The sequence below is a fragment of the Conger conger genome, chromosome 5 (assembly GCF_963514075.1).
Source record: "Conger conger chromosome 5, fConCon1.1, whole genome shotgun sequence".
Classification (NCBI taxonomy): Eukaryota; Metazoa; Chordata; class Actinopteri; order Anguilliformes; family Congridae; genus Conger; species Conger conger.
In genome coordinates, this window is record NC_083764.1 from 49,360,822 (window position 1) to 49,384,294 (window position 23,473).

Consider the following 23,473-nt stretch of genomic DNA (forward strand, 5'->3'; position numbering starts at 1 on the left):
TGAAAGAGACAAACAAACATACGTATATTTATTACAAATATATTAGAGTCAGGTAATATATACATACACAAAAAACTAGTAAAATGTCAGATATAAAGGCCCCAAGGCGATTTTATTAAATCTCAAAGCGTATCAAATGTAGTCCATGTCAAACAAATTCACTGTAAAGGTTTAGACATTTCCTCTGAAGGCTTAAAAATGTTACTTTCAGCGATGGCTAAGTGGGACTGCATGAACCCTATAATGGGCAGCGCTAATATGCGCTGTCATCTTAAAAGAATCCCTGACTTGCTTTGACATAACCAGGCTCTAATTAGCGAGTGACTGATGCCTCACGGTAGTTCCACAAATTTAGCAGTTTAACAAAGTCTTGTTGCTCTGTCGCTAGCTAGGAGTCTGAGTTCTCTCGACGTCGCCGTGGGTACAGTTTACTCTGCAGCTCTGCTTTGGCCAGGTCAGCTGAAAGGCTCTCAGCCATCCTGTCTGTCCGACGCTTCATGCTCCTCGCTGCCTCGATGGCTCTGTCCAGTGTCCTGCTGATATCTTCATCCTGGACAGGACAAAACAAAGCAGTGCATGTCCATATGCGACATATTCAGGAAACAGGATGGGTACTTTGGTAAGTATAATATTACAATATTAGGATCATATTGTGTACAGCAGGGATGGGCAAGGTGAGCTGTATCTGTTTCTGTATTTCAGACCAACTTCTGCTCTTAATTATTTAATTATCCCAATCATTTACATGATCTGTCATTTATAGCCACATTCCATGATATTAACAGCAGCGGATAAATGTGTATTTTATTTTGGTCTAATTTACCAGTGAATTTGTCATGCTGCATATGGCTAATCAACTGACTGAGCCAGGGTAACTGGTGGCAGCAGAATCCTGCATGCACACCGGCCCTCCAGGACTGGAGTTTCCCATCCCTGGTGTACAGTATCTAATACCAGTAATTTTCAATATCATATACCTTCACTTACATGTACTGTAAAATACAAGTGAAAGTGATACATTGAGCCATTTAACTAGCAAATGGCATGTTTGTTAAATTTGGGTTTTTTCAATTTTAGAGCAAACAGACTTGTACTGGACTACAGCTGGACTATCTCAATCTGATGTGTCGAGGACCCGGCCCTAGGCCCCCCTGATGAGAGATTGACGGGGGATGGGTTAGAAAGGAATGCATTGTTAACCCCTCGCACACGCCATCGAGGTGGTAGTAAGAACGCCCGTAAGAAGAAAAATATGTGGTTCAGAGAATGAGCAGCCATGCTTGTCAGTAGAGGAGTCTGAAGTCGGGGGACTTAGATTTAGGGTTTTAAGGAGCAAGGTTAAAGTTCTGACTGAGAATACCCCAACCCTACAGGGGAGGGGCACAATGCCTGGCTAAAGAAAAACAAAAATAAGGAAAACGGAAGGGATGTCAATACCGAAAGAAAATTAATGATTAATGGCGGATGATTTACACTCAGCTATTGGCTGGATGTCCTTTGTAAATCCCTTAAGGCGCCGCGGAGAGGGGCACCTGAAGAGGGTGTTGGGATGGTGGCAGGCTTTAACGTCTGGCTTACATGAAATCAAAGTTTGGAGGAAGTCAAGGAGAGATTATGAAACTGACACAGACACCAGTGATGAATAGGTTCATTAAAAACAACATAAGGGCTAGTGTTTTTCCACTCATATATTAAGATGGGGGAAATTCCCAAACCAGAGGGGCCCATGAAATAAAATATTGGGGACGGTTCTTTGGAGGTATGAGAAAATGACAATTGGAAAAACAGAAATAATTAATATGGTCATTGAAAAACAAGTTATATAAAAGATAAATGTCTTCCCGCTTGACATAATGGGGACACTTTTGTATACAAAAAAGATATATAAGGGATAAGTTTTTAGACCTTAGAGCAGGATCCCAGAATTTGGCTTCAGAAGATATCTACGAGCTGGTGAAGAAAGATCCACGCAGAACAATTATAACCAAGTTGGAGTGGTAATTATAATCTATATTACTTGTAGAAGTAGGAAAAGTAACATATTATAAGTTTACTTTTATATATCTTTTATTTCTTATTAGGATACTATATAAAGTAGAAAAATGTAGAGAAATTATAATATTTAGATAAATATAATATTATAGGAATAGTTTCTTTTTAAACGTCAAGAAGGGGGAGCTATAGGATAAGGCTAAGGCCAAAGAGGATGGATATAGGAAGGGTGTACCTTGATTTTTAAACATCGTGGTGGAAAGGTAATTTAGAAAGAGCTAAGAGGGGTATATGTAACTTGCATGTGATTAGCAAACTGCAAAAGATGATATGTACACTGTAATCTGTACAACTCTATTCTTTTGATTGATTATAATAAAATATATCTTACTATAATCATATGTGACAAAGAGTCTTTAGAGTAAATACATTGAATACAGGACATCGATTACCAGATTTGCATCACACCCTTCACTTCGAGACTGGGCTGGAAGTTCAGTAGAACTTACCAGGGCTCCAGGACGTTCGGAGTACTTGATTTCGTCCCCGAGACACCTCATGGTGAGGTACTGCTCGTGGGAACGTGAGGTCTGAGCTCGGCAAGGGGTCCGTGGCTCACGACAATTTTGGCGCCCAACGTGGGGCACGAGCAGCAGAGAATTGCTCACGGCCTATTGAGGCATTGTCCGAGTGGATTCCTACTCGAGGGTCTCGAGTTGATTACTGGCACTGAAGAGAAAGGTGATAGGCACCTAAGTAGTGAAACCGTAAATACTCGAACTCAAAAGGAATCGAAGTAATTTAGAATAAGTTACAATATTAGAAAACTGTATAGGACAGTAGATTCTAATAAAGTAATAGTATACATATCAATTTATAAATAGGTGGGAAAATGGCTGTCAGTGATATGCCAGACCCACATATAGAAGTATATTACCTAATAAGAATAGCCCATAGTAGGGACTACTAGGGACTACAAGTCGCGCCTCCGACAGAGGGAGAGGCATAGGTTCGGAAAATACATGAAGAGAATGGATATTTCTCTTTTAATGTAATTAAGAACTTGAATAGGTTACATATACCCAAGCTGAAAGAGGTAGTGAAGGGAGTAGTTAAGAACTGCTCACAATGCCAGATGATTAATACACCACACGGCCTGTGGAGTGCTGGATTAACTATAAGGTCGAGTGTACCCTGGGGAAGTATTTGCATGGACGTGGCCGGTCCTGTAGTACGATCCACAGGGGGGCACCGATACTTGCTGATAATAGTTGATTCGTGCACTGGGTACACCCTGGTCCATCCTCTGCGGCAAGGTACGGGGAGACAGATTCTAGCCAAGCTAGAAAGCACAGTAATGGCAATAGGAAAACCTAAAGAAATTAGATCAGACAATGGAGCACATTTCAAGAATACCATTATCAATAAATGGTGTATCAAAAACAATATAGAAAGAATATTTTCCCCACCCTATCATCCTCAAGGAAATGAGATAGTAGAGAAAGTGTTAGATAAAAATATGGTAAAATTGAAAAAGGGAGGAATAACCTCAGTGGCACAATGCTGGAAGAAATTAAAGGACCAGGCTGTTGCATCATGTGTTCATGTAATGAATTAAGGCCAGGATATCAGGGACCTGGTGGGGCAAGAGTACCCCCAAAAATAGAGGGGTTACCAGGGGACGCCCTATGGGGAATGACAACCCAGACAGGGCATTCTCCAGTAGTGATGATGCACAGATTAGTGGTCTGTGGACAGTGCAGGATTAGCATTGCGACAAATACCACTTTTCTCATGGCCAGAGAAATAGAGGGGCCTGAGAAGGGGGGGCAGCCTAGGAAAAAATGTAGCTGCCTTGAAACAGCAGAAGGGGAACTTGTGACATGTAATGAGTGCAGGGAACTCACTTTCGAGGGATCAGCTGTAGCAGCGGGCCTCACTCATGCATTAATCCCCTATGATAAAAATGAGACCTCCAAAGGTCAGGAAAAGTCAACATATGCCCAGCCCATTATGGGTAGACAAAGAGACGACCAACTAAGAAATGTTATTGAACAGACATACAACTACGGGCCCACCTGGCTGCTGATGGTTAACCGAAGGGGAGAGACAGATACCAGACCTATGAGGTTTAGGCGAAAAGCCATAAATAGAGAAGGAAGAGTAGTATGGAGATTAACAGATTATAAAGAGGAAGTTAAAAATTGTCTGTACCCACCAGAAGATGCTGAAATACTAGACATACCTTTTGGGGATCAGAAAACCAGAGCATGGTACAGCAGTGATACAGATTTATTAATGAGAAAGTTCAAAGCTAGAGCACAAAAAGTAGGGCAAGTGGCATACTTCAGGTTACATGCTTTCCCTGTAGAAGGGATATTAAAAGGGGTGAGAAGACAATTAATTGTGTGCGCAGAAGGCCTAATTGATGATAAAGGGCAAGTGAGAGAAACAATTGTGGTTGAGGAATCTCGGAGGGGAGCCACAGGGCGGATAAACCCTCGCCGCAACCATTCTGATGATAAAGACGAGGCCACAGGGCCTCTTTACACACTAACCATAACAGTCACCACCAGAGTTGGGGTTGGCGAAGGTGTATACTCTGTTTCAGCTAGGCACTCAGTGGAACCCCTGTCTACAGACGCTGACGGAAAAGCAGCTGAACCTGTAGTTCCAGACCCCGAGCCAGAGTACAAGGACGTCCACGATTTTGCTACTACAATACCACTGAGAAATAACCCGAACAATGGAGGACCTAGAGATGCTTCTCAGCAACGACGCACAAGGAGGACGAGAATGTCGTGCTTCAGCGGGTGTTTCCGATCAGGAAATGCTGACAGAGTACATGAAAATCCGAAATCAAAAGAAAAATCAACAAATCCTGCGCAGTGAGTCTTTGAAGAAGGGACAAAATCGGGAAAAGAAATGGTTAGCAATACTAGGGTTAATAATTTTTGTAGTAGGAATAGGATTAGGAAATTATATAATGAAATATAGAGTCCCTTACCAATACACATGCGTTACTAAGGAAATAAATGTGATCTGGTGTGAATACAACATGACATCACCAGGAAGTGAAAATAGTACTGAAAATTGCGGTCAGGAAATGAAAAACGAAACATGCTGTCACTATTTGACTCAAGGAGGTCGGAAATCCAGTATGATAGAATGCGATGTCAGCTGTATCAACGCAGACGGGAAACAGAAATGTTCAAGAGGCAGGCAAACTCGATATTATCCAAGCTCATTGGGGCATAAAGTAAAGCGGGAGGTCCCGACAAAAAATACTCAAAAGGCAAGGAGATGTGAGCTTAGATACCCCTTGCTTATAAGGAAAGGGTTACCGAGTTACACTGGACTTCGATGGTCACAATTAGAACAACGAGGAATAATATGGGGACCCACAACACCACTACTCACTAGTCTATATATAGGGGACCCGCAACAATATCCCAAAATAGATAAATCAATAAAGATACAAAAGGAACTAGGGTGGACAAATACATATGTATATCAGAATAGAACTTTACTGTGTACATTAGCCTATTGGAGTCAAGATAAATTTCGAAAGGGCATTTAGGCTGCTGATACAATCCAAGCAATGCCATCGTTATTGATTAAGACAGTAATACCTTCTCGAGAAATAGTAGAGAAGATACTTCAGAAAGAAAGGGAGATGATAGAAGAAATGAGACAGTATGCAATATCAGTATATATAGAAGACGAAAAAGATATAAGGGAAAAATCAATCTCTAAAAACGACATTAAAAAGGGTGTAATGACAATGGCATGCACCTGGGAAGATGATGAATACGTAACCTTCAGATATAGGCCCGTAGAAGAACAACTTAGGAATTGGATAAGTTGGTACTGGAACAAAGTTATGAAAGGAAAAGATCCTAAAACAGATTACAAGGAAGAATGGATTCATTATACGTTAATGAGTGGTTGGTGGGAGGCCTATGCTGGAGATATAGGGAATAATGCACAAAACCAGGACTATTTTAAAAATTATGTCCCTGACCACTTCGTGCCACCGCTCAGAACTAATTACACAGGGAAGCAAGAACATGGAGCTAAGCCTCAACTAATATATTTTAATGACAAATTTGGGAAAAGGTTGTATATAGTAAATCAGACTTCTGGGGCCCTACTTAAAAATATGGAGGTCATAACCCCAGATAACACCTGTAAGAGAGGAAAAGAGTTAATATGGCAACAGCCAGCTTGTGACCTTCGAGACGACTTGCGTCTGGTATGGAAAGCTTGGAAGGAGATGATTAATGCAGGACATGTATACGAAGGATATAAGTGGATGAGAAACTTAACTCTTTATAGCAATACAAGTAAACGTATTTTTATAGGGAGAGGAGGGGTCTCTAATGTGATCAGAGCAATCTGGACAGGAGTTAAACAAGGAGTGAATAATGGAGTAAATATGTTTAAAGAAACCACTTCTAATATCATGTCCTGGGGATGGGACACTATTAAATCCCTGTTTGGGCCCTGGGTATGGGTTATAGGAGTTGGAATATTAATCATAGGAATAATATATGTCATTTTTGTATGCTTAAGGTGCAGGCGTCATGGACAACAGTATGCATATCACAAGCTCGAGTCTCAAAAACAAGAGCATGAGCATCAGCGTACTTTTGCTGAAATCTTGACCCGACGACCCCGGCAAGAAATCACTAACTGTTAAGGGAGGCCTAAGATAGACATAAGGAAAAGATAGAGGGGTGAAGGATACTGACCTCAAAAACCAAAATGGCTACCCAAAACACAAACAGATAAGGTATAAAGCCTGGAACAGTCAGAGACACAGGTCACAGCAGAAAAACAACTGAGGCAAGCATATTGGAATAATGGCAACTTGGAACAGTTCCTATGAAACCATGAGCCTAATCGGGAATGTATCAGGGGAAGGAAATCTGGGAGTGCGGGATAACGGTGAAGCAATACCGTTAGCTCTATCCATGGTGAGTTCCCTCCTCCGAGCTCTTGATTTGAATCTTGGTAACATAGTAACAGTAATTAAACTCATTAGGAGTAAAAATTGTTAATTGAATTCTAAAATCAAAATATGGTTTTATTTGGAATGTGGATTTCAGGACAAGATTTCAGACAAAGATAACAAATTAAATTTGAATGCTGAATATGAGATTAGATTTTTTGTCAATAACAGGCACCTTATGAATACAAATATGGAATTACAAATTTACTAAGTGGCTAGTATTAATACAACATGCATTGGCTATGGGATATCTAAAGTCTAATTTTTTTAATAGGCAGGTATTAAGAAATAATATAAATGCTATACCTGATCATGCTTGTGTTCGATGGGTCACAAATAATAACAGTCCTCAGTTGTATGTCCATGGAAATGCAAATACTTGTGAATCCAAAATGTAGGGGTAGGAGCCCAAAGAATGATTTATATATCTTGTGTACTTAAAAATCAAAATTGACACCTGAGGCATAGGGCCTCCAAACAAAGAAGGGGATTCACAGGAATCCTCACACTAAAGTTACAAATTCAAAATTGAACTCCAAAGAGAGATGTCCCGTGTAAGAATAGTTGCATGGCCTCCTGCACCAAACCAGCAAACCGTATACATAAATCTACGCATCCAACAGAGATGTAACTTGATCCGTTGGACGTTTAAGATTGATTGGGGAAAATCCTGCTGGTTAATAAATAACCATTCTCACAAGGAAAAGAGAAATCTTGTAGTGTATATCCATAAAAAAAGTAATAATAATAATAAACCCCTAAATTATTCACCGGGCCTAATCGAAACCGTGTAAATATATAAAAGAATTAAGTTCCTAGGGAATATAGATAATCAAAAACGCATGGAAAAACTTATATATTCTAGTAGAGGTAGGATGGAAAAATAATATAAAATAAAGAAAAATTGTATTTGATCTCTTACAGAATAAAACCGGGAAATGGATTGTGGAAAAAGAACAAGTGGAAGCCAGTGAATCACAATTCCCAGTGACAGCCCTAAAAGAGGGGTTCGCAAATGAAACAGATACACCCAGAAATCCCATAGAATTAGGAGGGTATCGTAATCATATAGTGAATACTTTGTTTGCTTTTGGAGATAAGAAAAGGTTATTTAACACCTGCAACCTCAAATACCCCCCACTAGATTCCTGTCTGAACTGTGAGAAAACCGTGAGGTTTAGGAGGGGGGCCAGGGGCCTATACGGTAGTCTCTGCACCCCATGCTTTATCTTGAACAAGAATGAATGCATCAATATTATCAACCTAGACAATCACAGAGAAAAATTTGAAATTTTAGAGAATACAATGACTGTATATACAGACATTCCAAATTACCCATTGTCAGAGGGATTATTCACACCCATAACATGTATCAGCATGATTAAATTCTATCCTTATAATGAGGAAAAACAAGGTATTGTGACAATACGCAGGAATATATTTCCGTATATCTACGAAGACCTTGAAGGGAAACAACAAACTAAATATATAATCAAGAGAAAAAAAAGTACCCTCTCGACAGCTGTAAAAACACTCGAACGGGGAGAACTATGTGGGGAAGGGGTTTGTATTATCTGTATATTATTTTATTTTTAAAGACAGTTTGGGGTATACCCCTGAAGGAGAAGTACCAACCAAGGACAGGAGGTGGTGATGTGTACAGAAAGGCTTTCCTGGAACAACAAGCCTTCCTCGATGGAAGGAACAGTTTCCAGATTACACGCTGTATCCCTGAACCTGAAGGAGGAAAGATCCCAAGGAGTCGGTGCATCATCTGCTTTGAGGATGTGAGAGACATTGCCCATTTCACGCTGCGAGGAGGCATGCGGGGATGCCTGGAATGCGTCTGCTTCAACCTGAAGACAACGCTCAGGAATGGACAGGACTTTGGATACGAGGCTCCTGTAAAGGAGTGGCTTTTGGGACTATTGGTTGCATCATTGTTTTATTCTTTTATTTTTTGTTTTTATATTAGCACACTGCGGATGTGCAACTGTCTAAAATGAGGTGGCTAACGATGGAGTGAGGCACGAAACAGGCACATTACTGTTGGATAAGCTTGCTATGTGTGTGGCTTAGAAGCTGCAAAAGGGGGAAAATTATATAGAATATTTTCCATAGTTATTCCTAGTTATTCTATGATAATCTTATGAATCAGTATGATTATCTTATGTTATTCTATGTATCAGGATGAGCAAAGTAGACAAATTATTTTTCTCTTTGAACATGTTATCATTTATATGATAAAAGGAGGGATTATGGAAGAAAAGTATAATATAACCTAGGATTTATATATACAGATATGTATTCTCATGCATATAGTCAGAGGACTTCTTAAAAGAATAAATTGTTCTTGTGACAGATAACCAGAAAAAATGTAAGGGAGGGGTGAGTGCTCTCCTCAGCTTACGTCATATAGGCATATGTGCAGGAGAACACTCTCCCATTGGTAGGTGTGCTCATGGGCTTGATTGATGATAAAAAACAATGAGGAGGATGACAGATGGGAGCCCAGTTAGTACTTGGTACTCCCTACCGTTTGATACCTGGATATTAACGCTATGTGAGTTAATTGAGAGGCACTTACGGGCTAAGATTGGCTTAGTGCGAGGGGTTGAAGGGGGTGTCGAGGACCCGGCCCTAGGCCCCCCTGATGAGAGATTGACGGGGGATGGGTTAGAAAGGAATGCATTGTTAACCCCTCGCACACGCCATCGAGGTGGTAGTAAGAACGCCCGTAAGAAGAAAAATATGTGGTTCAGAGAATGAGCAGCCATGCTTGTCAGTAGAGGAGTCTGAAGTCGGGGGACTTAGATTTAGGGTTTTAAGGAGCAAGGTTAAAGTTCTGACTGAGAATACCCCAACCCTACAGGGGAGGGGCACAATGCCTGGCTAAAGAAAAACAAAAATAAGGAAAACGGAAGGGATGTCAATACCGAAAGAAAATTAATGATTAATGGCGGATGATTTACACTCAGCTATTGGCTGGATGTCCTTTGTAAATCCCTTAAGGCGCCGCGGAGAGGGGCACCTGAAGAGGGTGTTGGGATGGTGGCAGGCTTTAACGTCTGGCTTACATGAAATCAAAGTTTGGAGGAAGTCAAGGAGAGATTATGAAACTGACACAGACACCAGTGATGAATAGGTTCATTAAAAACAACATAAGGGCTAGTGTTTTTCCACTCATATATTAAGATGGGGGAAATTCCCAAACCAGAGGGGCCCATGAAATAAAATATTGGGGACGGTTCTTTGGAGGTATGAGAAAATGACAATTGGAAAAACAGAAATAATTAATATGGTCATTGAAAAACAAGTTATATAAAAGATAAATGTCTTCCCGCTTGACATAATGGGGACACTTTTGTATACAAAAAAGATATATAAGGGATAAGTTTTTAGACCTTAGAGCAGGATCCCAGAATTTGGCTTCAGAAGATATCTACGAGCTGGTGAAGAAAGATCCACGCAGAACAATTATAACCAAGTTGGAGTGGTAATTATAATCTATATTACTTGTAGAAGTAGGAAAAGTAACATATTATAAGTTTACTTTTATATATCTTTTATTTCTTATTAGGATACTATATAAAGTAGAAAAATGTAGAGAAATTATAATATTTAGATAAATATAATATTATAGGAATAGTTTCTTTTTAAACGTCAAGAAGGGGGAGCTATAGGATAAGGCTAAGGCCAAAGAGGATGGATATAGGAAGGGTGTACCTTGATTTTTAAACATCGTGGTGGAAAGGTAATTTAGAAAGAGCTAAGAGGGGTATATGTAACTTGCATGTGATTAGCAAACTGCAAAAGATGATATGTACACTGTAATCTGTACAACTCTATTCTTTTGATTGATTATAATAAAATATATCTTACTATAATCATATGTGACAAAGAGTCTTTAGAGTAAATACATTGAATACAGGACATCGATTACCAGATTTGCATCACACCCTTCACTTCGAGACTGGGCTGGAAGTTCAGTAGAACTTACCAGGGCTCCAGGACGTTCGGAGTACTTGATTTCGTCCCCGAGACACCTCATGGTGAGGTACTGCTCGTGGGAACGTGAGGTCTGAGCTCGGCAAGGGGTCCGTGGCTCACGACAGATGCCTGATGGAGCCTTCACCTCACTGCCTCTGTGTGTGCTGGTGCTGCTGGCCCGTGAGCAGGCTCGAGGCTTGCCCTGCGGCCTCTGGAAGTAGATGTTGCTGGGCAGGAGGGCCGAGTCTGACTGGGTGGAGCGTCCTCTGTGTTGGCCTGCAGACTGTGGCTCCATGACCTTGAACCTGAGGGTTAACAAAAAGAATGTGCAAGTGTTTAGTCATGGTGGCTCAAAGGCATTCACCGGCTCTACATTACTAGTAGAACAACGATTTACCCTGCAGGCAAACTGTAGGAGGAACCGTAGTTGACTTGTAGCAGCGGCTTCTGTAGGGTTTGCGTCAAATTTGGAAAAGGACTCCCCTTTGGGTAGGTGCTTTCCACATCTCCTGTTGCCAAGATAACAGGGAATATACAGTACATGAGAATTAATGACAACCAAAAAGCATTCTATAACAATCGTGTTTCAATCCAAAAGGTGTGTCGTTTCATGACACACAGAGAAGACAGAGATTGTATTTCTCATTGTGTTTTCCAGGTTTGTCTACTTTAATTGGCTAGTTGCCTCGGTTTCTCCATATTTATGCCTTCGCAGCCAGGATCATTTTTGATACACTCTCAGAAGTGACAGTGCCGGTACATTTTTGTTCTTCAATGATTTCAAAGTTTTCCAAATGTATTTGTACCTTTTTAGACTTTTAGACTAAGAGTTCAGAGAGTCTATTTACACTCACCAAGCACTTTATTACTACTGCTGTAGCCTATCCACTTAGAGTTATGATGTGTTCCGAGATGCTCTTCTGCATACCACTGTTGTAATGTGTGGTTATTTGCATTACTGCTCACTGGATTTTTTTGTTTTTGTTTTTTTGCACCATTCTTTTCAAACTCTAGAGACTAGTGTGTGTGAAAATCTCAGGAGATCAGCAGTTTCTGAGAAACTCAAACCACCCTGTCTGCCACCAACAATCATTCCACGGTCAAAGTAACTTAGATTACATTTTTCCCACATTCTGATGGTTGATATGAACATAACTGAAGCTCCTGACTCGTATCTACATGATTGTATGCATTGCACTGCTGCCACACAATTGGCTGAGTAGATAATCGTATGAATAAGTAGGTGTAATAAAGTAAAAATGTACCTAATAAAGTGCTTGGTGAGTGTACATTGGGATCCAGAATTATTGGCACCCCTGTCTATCAATGCACAAAATATAAACAATATAATTATTGAGATAAACTCAAAATGCCAACGAAAAAGATTGTACTCTAACTATGGTTTCAATGGAATGAACCAAAACATAATTTTATAAAAAATGAATTGCCAATAGTTCTGGAGCCCACTGTATATTCTTTGAACACCCTCTCTGAATTGTAATAAACAGTGGCCACCATGATGTCCCATGTCAGCCTGGACAAGCGGGACAAAGCAGTGGATACAAACCCGCAGACTGGCGCCTTGCACTGCGCGGCTCCCCTCGCCTGCCATCCCCTCCTTCGCTGACTTGATTGAAAGTGCTGGAATGTTCCGACCTCACGGGTTGGCAGGAGTCACCCCCATCTGTTGCAGCGCAAGCGCAATGCAGAACTAGGTCATTTCTATATACATCGTCATATTGAATGTAACCCATCACGTCATACATATAAAAAAAGCCTTGAGGCGTACGTCAGATTGTTTCAGGAAAGACAATCCACATGAAACACGGCCTTTGGGCAGATATCAAACCCATTTAGACACAGAATACAGGGCACTATATCACAATGCATTTTGGCATTTCCCACATCGTAACAGATATTTACACCTTAAGGTTGTACTATTGCATTTTTTTGGAAACACTCCAACATACGCTCTCAAGCTCCAACACTATGTATGTTTTTTTTGCTCATGCTTTACCCTATTGATCACTGAAAACCGTCGCGAAACACTGCAGATTAAGTGAATTTAGATTTGAAAAGGAAGTCGGCCACGTTTGAGTCTTACTTGGCTCCATATCTGAAGAAATCCAGTCTTCGACTTTGAAGAGGTTTGAATCTGTATTCATCAAAGTCTCTTTCCTATGTCTATACCCTGAATGCCTCAAGCCACTGAGGTGCAATTCAAATAAAAAGAATTGTTAAACAGAGCACATAGTGGGAGGCATGCATCCCAATCATACAAATCTGCGTCAAACAGCAAAGTGGTTTGCTCACTGGTTAGTGTTGACTGCAGATTCAGAGTGGGCTGAATACCTGCTGGGGGAGGCTTTCATGTGGGCCCTTGGCCTGGATTTGGACCTCTTCTCCTGCTTGTACCTGGAGGCCAGGTAGTCCATCCTCTTAGTGATATGAGGTAGCTGAAATAGGCTTTCCTCAAGTTCCTGTTTCAGCCTGGCCACCTCCAACTGCAGGGTTGAGATAGCCTCGCTGACAGGCAAAGAACCAAGGTGGGAAACTATTTTAATTGTATAATTATTACATAATATTTATTAGTTGTAGCAGTAGTTTTGGTAATATCAGCAATAGCAGTAGCTGTAACTAGTAACAGTAGTTGTTGGCGGTAGTTACAGGAGTGGTAGTATTAGTATAGGGTGTGTGTTGTGCTTTGTTTTGGTGCTTGCTCAGAGCCTCTTGCCACACCGCAGTGTTGCAGTCTTGTGTGTGCCGCGTGCTGCGCTCTCACTTGTGACAGGAGCAGGTGTGGCTGTGAACCTCAGATGGCGCTACGTGTCCATGTGGCCAATCATTGGACAGCATGAGCGTTTGAGGGGGCGGTACCAGATGGCCATCTGCGCCACATTGGCCAGGCTGCCTTGAAGTGCGAGATTCACCTCCTGGAGGATTGAAAAATCATAACCATTCTGTCATGTGATGAAGGCACAATGTTGTGACTTTCAGAGATAGGGCTGTGAAATAAACCAACCCCCCACCCCCACCACGTTTTTACAGTTTCTCACATTAAATCATTTCCCAAGCTTTTCTGCATGTGAAACCCTGGAAAAACACTTATTTGGATGTACTGTTTCTAAATCAGCTCACTGCCCACAGAAATGGACACATCAGCCAAAGCAACCTCCCGAGGTTTAATTTTCACACATTATGGATATTTTCCATTGAAATGTTTAACTAACGTTTCAATCTCTAACATGTTGCATGAGATACATACATGCATGAGAACTAGAGAATATGAGAACTACGGTGTAAGCCATTGATACTTCAGGGAACAATCCCAGGGGCCCTTGAGCAGCTTCAGCTTTTTAATTGGTTAAATACTATAATTGCTCTACAACTTAAAGCTCACTCACCAATCAGGCCATTGTTAACTCCTTCACTACCATATATACCATGGTCTGCTCTGTTGATTTGGCCTTCACCCTGTTTCCATGATGACACATTTTGGACAGTGGTCATCTGGATAGCAGAGCAGGATGTCTCGCTGTCTGAGCCACTCGTGTTAATGGGAGTCGAGTACTGTTCAGAATATAAACATGACCTGTGCACAAACAACAAAGTAAGTTAATGTGAATGATTCTATATGATTTAAATCTATGTAGATATCATTAATTTCACAAATAGATGGTCAATGGGTTTCTCATTTCTCATTTCATGCCTCCTGCTTCTTCTCCACAGATAAGACAGTTGATCATGTTAATATCTGCTTGTGTAAACAACAGAGTGGAGGACAGGTATATGGTTATCAGAAAGCAGTCAACATGTCTACCATACCTCTCTGTCTCTGACTGGGACGGTGTTTGTTCCGCAGCCGGAAGGCTAAGGTCCGAGCCCCCGAACCCACTGTCTGTCTCGGGTGTCACTGTTCTCTGCACCTGCACATCACAACACCCATCTCAGTTAGACTGAGCCCCAGCTTATAGACTTTACAACTACCATTACCATTACCACCACCGATTATGATTGTGGAAGAGACAGTGGAAGGTTTTTCAACTGGGGCCTTTCTTTTCCAAGGTAATCTTTCATTATTTTAAATGTATTTTAAAGGTCTTATCTAGGTATCTAAATGCTGTTTGTTGCTTGTCTTTGCCTACCTGTGCTTGAAGCAAGAGGGCCTGTGTCTGTCTGACAGGGGAATGAGGAACACTATCTCCACAGGCCCAAGGTAACACAGGGCCTGACCTGGGAAAGGCACAAATAAACAGGATAATGACAATAAACAGACATAGTGTTTGCAAAGACTGCCCTGTACCTCCCCCGTGTGATAAGAATGGTTTTCCTGCCATTCAAACAGTTAGTTCAGTGCACAATACAAGCTTAGTATGTAATGAAAGTTACATTCAAAAGTAAAGATAACAAAACAATGAAGTTTTATTATGCTATTATTTTTTACTTTTAAAAGCCCTCTTGGCACCATCAGACAAGATACACAGACAATGGAAGAGAGACCGAGCAGGCACAGACTGTACAGTACAGATTAATCTAGCTTCAGCGATTGGCGGTAAAAGTCCCAAAACGCTAACCTTTTGGATGCCTCCGGCGGGCTGGGCGGAGTCAAGTTCAGCGAAGCCAGATGTGTTCCATCGCGTACTTTCCCCGCGGTCGCGTGGTCTTCCTCTTCCTCCGCACATCTGCCCAAGCCGTGCCTCTCCTGGGACGCGTCTGGGTGGCTTTGGGAACAGGGACGGCACCTGAGAGGCTGTGGAGACGCCCCCTACACTCCCGTGGCTGCAAGCCGACCCCCCTACCTGTAACGTGACCCCCCCGGGAGGCTAGATGAGCGCCTGCAGCTGCTCTCCCGTTACACTGCCTGCCAACACCCTGTCTCCATACTGAGAACTGCCACTCCGCTTTGCCTGTTCTTTCTGTGCCAGAGGTGCTCAATGGGCTGGAGGAATGGAAAATATCTATCGCAGGGGTGCACAGCAAGGGCCTATCCGCTTCCGGATTTTGTTCCAACTTCTGCTCTTAATTATTTCATTAGCTAAATAATGTTTTGATCAGACATTTGTATATGCACCAGCTACAGCTGCAGACTGCAAGTGTGTCCAAAATATTTTACTGTGGTCAAGTACAGGAATGAACCAACATCATTTCTAGCCCTCCAGGACCGGAGTTGTGCACCCCTGATCTATAGCTAAAACTGCCAGGCCAACATGAAGTGTTCCATTGAATTACGACAATTCAATTTCATCCTTCTTGAGAAAGATTTGACACCCCTGCAATATCATCTCATATGAACAGATCTCATATGGGTCATTTGGTTCAGATGTACCGGATGAGCTGATCTAGTATCCAGTCAAAATGAGTACTAGACACTTTATCACAGGGGTATCACACTTCCTGTTTTTCTGCTTGCACCAATTAACCTAATTGCACCTACTTAGTCTAGTTAGATAATTAGTCATATATTGGCATTCTTGCATCATGACAGTGCAATAGAAAACACACTGCAGCACATTAACTGAGCACAGGGCCATCTTTGAATTTTGCATAATATTATAAAAATGTTAGCAAATGATTAGACTATTGATCAGTTGTGAGTTTTTCTTTGCTACTGTCACACTAGGGTGGCTTTTATTTTATCCCAGGGGTTTGCGGTGAAAAAATATTTTGAGAACTGTTTGTAAAACATAGCCAATCAATTATGAATAATTAATAATAATATTGATATTTGTGAATTTGCATGCATTCATATTGCAAATAGTTAATCATGTATTATTTTTTTCTGTCACCCTAGGCTTGCAGTATTTGCAACTTTTTTCCAGGAATATTTCTCTACTGATATTTCCCCTTGTTGGTGCTGGCTTTTAATTGTGTGTTTTTATACCATTTATAAAACACAAGAATACATTGATTGATTTATTGACTCCCACCAACCTATTCAATTACACAATCGCTCACATACTTAAAACTGTCACCAGCGTTCTCGCTAGACTGTGTAGTTGATAAGGGATCGTCACAGGGCTGTGGAACATGGGCAAGCATATGGTCCGACCCCACCATTTCTTCCTCTGTCCCCACACTCTGTGAATAACAAGGGGGCTCCTGAAAGGTGACACCACACACAGTATTACACACCACATAAGAGGAATGCAGTATCATACACATCACATCTATACATTACATTAATGGCAGATGCTCTTATCAAGGATCGAACCGGGGATCGAACCACCAACCTTGCATGTCCCAGTCATGTACCTTAACCACTATGCTACAGACCGCCCTACAAACCTCTGAATTAATGTTACAATACATGGAGGCTTCAGGCTAGTCCCTGTTCCATAGAGCAGAGTTGGCCACGTTGATGGCAGGTGAAATGAATTTGCAAGCATTTGGCTTACAGTTAGCTAAGTAGTGTCAGGTATGGATTCACATGCTAGTCAAAGCTAGCTGCTATAGTAAGCATGTGACAGTAAGCTTGAAGAGTTGAAAGTTTTGGGTGAGTTTTTGGGTTTTTACCTCACACGGTGATGGTGGGGAGGAGAAGATTGAGTCCGATGGCAGTGAGGGTGCAGGGGCAGAGGAGGAGGCAGGGGGTGAGAGCTGGCTGCGGACGTTTCTATCAATCAGCTCTCTGATGTCTTCCAGGCGCATGCTAATTCTGAATATCTCCCCTTCCACTTTCCTGTATTCATAAAGTCAAAACATCAGGATGTCCGGGCAGCTCTGCAGAGCAAAAAAGCTGCCTCTTTCCTTTAATTCCAGAGTGCGGTCTCAACATTTTTATTTAGGGAACTAATGTCTCAGCTATTTTGGGTTGTACTTACATGCTGTAAGAAAGCGAAATGCTAAGAACAGGCCATTCAGCCCATCTAGACATGTAATTTTGTCTGTTGCCAACAGACCATCCCAGCGCTATGGGAAGCCTGGTCTTGGACACTCCAATGGTTTGTAATTCTACTATAATACTGTAAGCCATTTCATGAATTACGAACTGTCTGTATGAAAAATATCTCGCTGCACTGTTTCAGTAATTCACTGTTGTCGTGTAATACTTAGAACTGGACATAGTAGCCAAAATGCAGTCAGAAACATTTTAGAAATTGTCTGAACTTCGACTTTGAAGAAACTTGTACTTTACACTCAATACTACAGCCAAATGAGAATGCCTGCTAGGCACAAGCAACATGGGCCGATTGAGCCAGATTCAGGCTAATGAACTTAACAGCTGTGATGAAACATCGAAGGACCACACCTCTCTGGATCAAATTCCCCAGTGTTTCTTGCTAGGCCCATGTAATTCTGCATTTCAAGAGCTCGGTGTTCCTCTTTCTTGGCGATATAATTCCTCTCTAGTTGATCCTGGGCATCCATCATACTCTTAAAGACCTGGAAAATAAGGCTAAATTCAAAGACTTGTTCAACCTATGAAACCACGAGAAAGACTAGTATAAATATTCAACAATAATAATATTGTTATTGAAATTATTCAATAACAAAAGATTGAGAGACTGGATGATGACTCTTATCTATTTTGTGTGTAAATATATACAAATATACATAAATGAATAATATATAATTACCATCTGCTGCTCACTAATTCCAATAGACATGAGGTTCAGGCAGTTTTGAAAGTCTTCCACCTAGAGAAACACAATCATAGATTGGATTAATATTGCATATCTCTCAATACTACTTCTCTACACTTCCAGGTTACCTTTTGCATGTACTGGCTTATAATTTCCATGAGTTCTGTGGCCATTCTTTCTCCATCGCTCGGCTGTGTTTGGTCTGTCTGTGCTGGGCCATGGTTTGGATTATCCAGGTCTTCCGGATACCCTGTAGACAGGCCTGGTGTAAATAATGACGCCTATATGTCAAAGCCATAGATAACAATGGCTGTCATTAAAAATGACGCTATTGTGAATTGTGCCATTGTGAAACATTCTTTGCATTTTGTATCATGCATCTAAAGTGTCCTCACATTTTAGAGAACTGTTCAAGGAATGTACTGTACATGTAAATGTATATTTTTTAATAGAATTCTGTATGGACTGGAACTTCTATCTTTGTCTTGCATTATAATAGCTATATAGCTTCAGGTTACATAACCAAACAAAGAATCCGGCATTATATAAGAAAAAATACAATATAATATATTTTGGCTTTGTCAAGGTTCTCTTACACAAAACCATCAGATATTCATTTTATGTAACTTATCAACTGCCAAACCCCTCAAAATTCACTGTGTCATGTTTTCATATTTCATAGCATGTTTCTTCTAGCTCAGTCAAAGCAGGAGCAGATGTTAACTTTTCACTTGGTGAAATGCACTTGGTGCCCTTGCCTCTGTAGGTGGAGTGAGTGCGTTTCAGGGGCTGGTCCAGCTGATGCCCACAATTCTCAAGAACCTGAACCTCCAGCAGCTCCAGGTCCTCAAAAGCCCCAGGGTCCACTGAGCCCTGTGCCTGCTAACCAGAGGAGAAAGTGAGGTTACAAAGTCCTACACACACAAAAAAAATCATGGCATTCAATGAAGCATACAAAACAGGGTTGTCTTCAAACTTTTGAAGTCTCTGGTCTGACTTATTATTTATTTAGTTTTTTCCCATTAAACACAATAATGCATTTGACACCTTAGAAACATGTATAAATTGAAATGTTACATTGTCCTTGGTAGCATTGCCCAAACTGTAATACAAATTGGAAAAGCTGTTTTGTTTATCTTTGATCAGCTCCTAGTCATGACCATTATGTACAAGGGATGTATACTAACTCAGCAATATATATACCCACTCCAAAGTGCAAAGGCAGATAAATATATTCAGACTTACTTTAGTCCCAAGTCTCATCTGATCAATCAAGTTTTCTGCCTCTGCATATTTGGTCAATAATTTATCATATTCAGCCTGAAACATAATATGTATATTTCAGATCTCTTGGTACCATGCACATCAAATAGTTGTGAAGTTCAAAAAACAGATTATACAACAAGCTTGTTGTATACTATGTCTAAATTAATTATGCTGCAATCTTGCTAATATTGGATACACAAGTGCATTCAAATCAGTTCACCTGTAAGTGGTGCACAAGCTCTGTTGACTTTGGTGGGTCTTGCTGCTTTGGCTGGTCACTGAACACGAATGGCGTTTCCGATGGCTGAACGGAGTCCTCCAGGACTTTGTTAATGAGGTCCACAGTGGCCTTACAGGAAGCTGCGGATTTACCCAGCATGCCTGGAGAGGACTGGGCCCTGAGGATGCCTGGCTGGTGACTGGCAGCACTTGCTTTAGGGATTTTAACTTTGGGGGCCACCTTGGAAAAATCCGGAAGTGGGTAGTGAACTTGGCCTTGTCCATATTTGAGCTCATTGAAAGACCGAGCCCTCCCTAAGAGAGAACTTTGTATTTGGACCCCATCGTTATCTGGAGAAGGGCTACCAGACCTACCTCGCTCTGTAGAATCCCCATCACTTCCTGTAGGAGGGGTGTCCTCACTTCCCTGAGACTCTTTGGCTTGCTGTTTACCCTCCTCCGCAGGGACTGTCATATCGCCCTCTTGTCTCTGTTCATTGTTGTCTCCCGGGGTGACGCTGGTGTCTCTGCCTAATTTCAGTGAGAGAGGGGCCTTACTCAGTATTGTTTCATCCATGCTGTCAGCAAAGGAGACTTCGGGCATAGTCTCGGCCTCAATGCACAAGCTGGAATTGAGCCGCTCATCCAGAGAGAAATGCTGAAGCAGGAGCTCTTTGATGTTAGAATGAGCTGCAGCATCATGAGGTTGGCTCTGTCCCACAACCTCAGTGGGCCCGGTGTGGCCAAAGACCTCTGGACCACCGTTGGCTCTCTCTGCGATCCCTATCCTGGAACCAGTGCTGTGGATCCCTCTAGAAGACTCGCCATACATCTTGCCTGCCCGTTCTAGAACTGGTGAAGGGGTATTGTCCACAGTATCCTGGTTAATAGAAGATTGTGCGGGAGGCTTGTTCTCCAGTTTAGCCTTTCTTTCGCTCTGGTCAATAGTGTCGCAGTCCTGTTCACCTGTGGTGTTCCCAAGATCATTTCTGAGGTCTCCATCATATGGAAGGTCCTCCTGGTCTTCCTCACTGGTGTCTCCTGCTTCCTCATACCCATATGTTGGTGACATCTCCATTGTGTTGGGCCTCTGTGCCGACAACTTCATTTCACTGCTCTGAGCCCCAGCTCCTTGGACCAAGCCTTCCTGGGCCCCATCTGCCTGGTTGGAGTAACTGTTGTCTAGGAGACTGCTCTCTTCATGTGAAACAGACTCTTCCATATTTTCTGCAAAAACAATTTATTGCACAGCAAACCACAGCAGGTTGTGAAGGTGAAGAGTATTGCAGAATCATTCAATAACATTAATTCCTCAAAATCTTAAAAACAGTACAAAATAATGATACACAGTGCCTGAATGCTGTGCACCAAAGAACATATGGTGAAGCAATTCATCAGATTTAATGTCTTTGCATAATAGCTGAACCACAGGAAAATAAAATAAGTCCTACCAAGGCTTATGAGACAAAATTAGTCAAGCATAATTTCAAATACATAAGCCTACAAGAAATGACCGACAATGAGCAGTAGCTTAAAACAACACCCAGGGTCCTGGCAGTAACCACATTACAAAGCACAAAATGCAGCTAATTAGATAAATGTACCTGCCTATTTTCATTAATGTTCTACGACAAAGATACAGCTCAACTGTGGTTTATATACAGAATAAAAATGACATTTTAATATCTTATATGCTTGCTTTTTAGAATAATTTATTATAACAGGCAAAATGAATTAGCCGAATGGTTAACCAATAAGAAATAACCCCACTAACTAATGATAAAATATGAACCAAAAGCACATCCCTAATGAAGATATGTGTAATTACTGGAAGTGGTAATCATGAATGTCTGCTGAATTTGTTACATCTACAGTATTTGTAACATCTACAAAAATGTCAATGATACCTTTGAGAAAATGAGGCATATACAACATTCTGTCTCACTCATTCATGTTTGGCCAACTGGATGTAAAAATGCCGTGCAGGATAACATGAGCCAGCAGGAATAATAATATAACAGGGAAGCAATCCAGGAAATGATGTACTGCCTATTCATTTTCATAAAATTAAAAATTCACTCATTAACCACAAGGGGGGGTTCTCACAATCCACAGAACGCAGCTTGAGAAGGAACCGCATCACCGTAAAGAGCACTAATGTGTGGTAGCTGAATAATTACCTAATTAGAGAAGACACCCTTTAAAACTGAGCACAGTAATTAGTATTAGGCTCTCACATGAACAATTTCAAAATCACATGCATGCAGGTATGCCCATTACTGCTTTAATGGCAATAATACAAACTTATTTGAGGAGGTTATAAAAATAAATGAAAAATAGGGGGTAAGTTTGCAATACTTCTGCATTTATGATCAGAACCATTAGTCATGTGGCTCTGTTTAATGGAGAGAGCAAGAGTTTGGTTTCATCCTCACCACTTAAATGAAAGCTTGCTTCTGGTGGTGAATCCTGTGACTGACAAATGTTGAAGGTGCCTTGCAGGTCGTTGAAGTGGAGGCTCTCATCATCGCTGAGGTCAATTAATATGGTTTGGCGGATGACCCTCTCCCACAGCACTGAGGACGGCCTTTCAATGTCTACACTCTTGTCCTCGCCGTTTTCCCCCTCCACTTCTGACATCTCCTCAGAACTGCTCCGAGAGTCCTCAGCCACCGTTGTCTGGCTCATCCTCGGAGCAGCCCCTGTTGAAGGCCCCGGGTCATCAATTTCTTAGCAACAAGGAAACAACAACCGATCAAAAGGTAAGACAGTGTTAAATAATTGACGCATTGTTACATTGTGGTCAGTGGTAAGAGGGAAGGGTATACCTCAGCATTGCGAGTGTACCCCAGGCCAGACAATGTGGCAGTATACTATAATGTAGCCTACTGCATCACATGTGAGAAGTTCCTGGTTAACACTTTACCTAAATGCCAAATATTTTGCCCCATCCACTAAATCAAAGAAGCACAATGTGTTGAAAAGCATAATTATTAGGTCCACTGTAAAAACGTTCACAGGTAAAGTTAGCTGAAGCTGGTGTATGCTGAGGACTATACAACTATTCAACCTGAGCGAAAGGTCTCCAAACTTACTTGATGACATTGTTCATTCAGCAATCCAACAGGATTCAGGGAGACAGCCTGCTTCTTGTACCTTCACAACTGCAGATAAATGACAATTCCTCCAACAATTCATCCCCTCACATGTTTTTGAATGCTGAAACTAAGCAAGCGCCCTGTCCATTCATTAATAATACACGGTCCTACCGCTTCACGTCTGGAATGACATAATGTAGTCAAGTGGGGAGGAGATTCGTTGCTAGGTAACGTGAAGTCTTCGGACTAAGCGGAGTGAACTGTTACAAATTAAAAATAATAGGCTACTATGCTTGCTAACTAGGCGACCT

The 23,473-nt window shown here is 41.4% G+C and overlaps 1 protein-coding gene across 1 annotated transcript; it reads right to left on the reverse strand.

Annotated features, from left to right (window-relative positions):
• Positions 1–23,265, reverse strand: LOC133128909 (uncharacterized). The gene is made up of 21 exons (XM_061242717.1): positions 23,160–23,265; positions 22,500–22,793; positions 20,066–21,291; positions 19,825–19,899; positions 19,338–19,461; positions 18,708–18,841; positions 18,574–18,633; positions 18,246–18,379; positions 17,510–17,675; positions 16,956–17,095; positions 15,571–15,717; positions 15,142–15,229; positions 14,822–14,922; positions 14,401–14,588; positions 13,779–13,929; positions 13,363–13,522; positions 13,026–13,167; positions 12,564–12,773; positions 11,394–11,505; positions 11,142–11,301; positions 1–550 (listed from the first exon to the last, which is right to left on the reverse strand). Exons 1-21 carry the CDS (start codon positions 23,167–23,169, stop codon positions 389–391), a joined length of 3,984 nt encoding a protein of 1,327 aa, XP_061098701.1. The 5' UTR covers positions 23,170–23,265; the 3' UTR covers positions 1–388.
• Between the last annotated feature and the right edge of the window lie 208 nt (positions 23,266–23,473).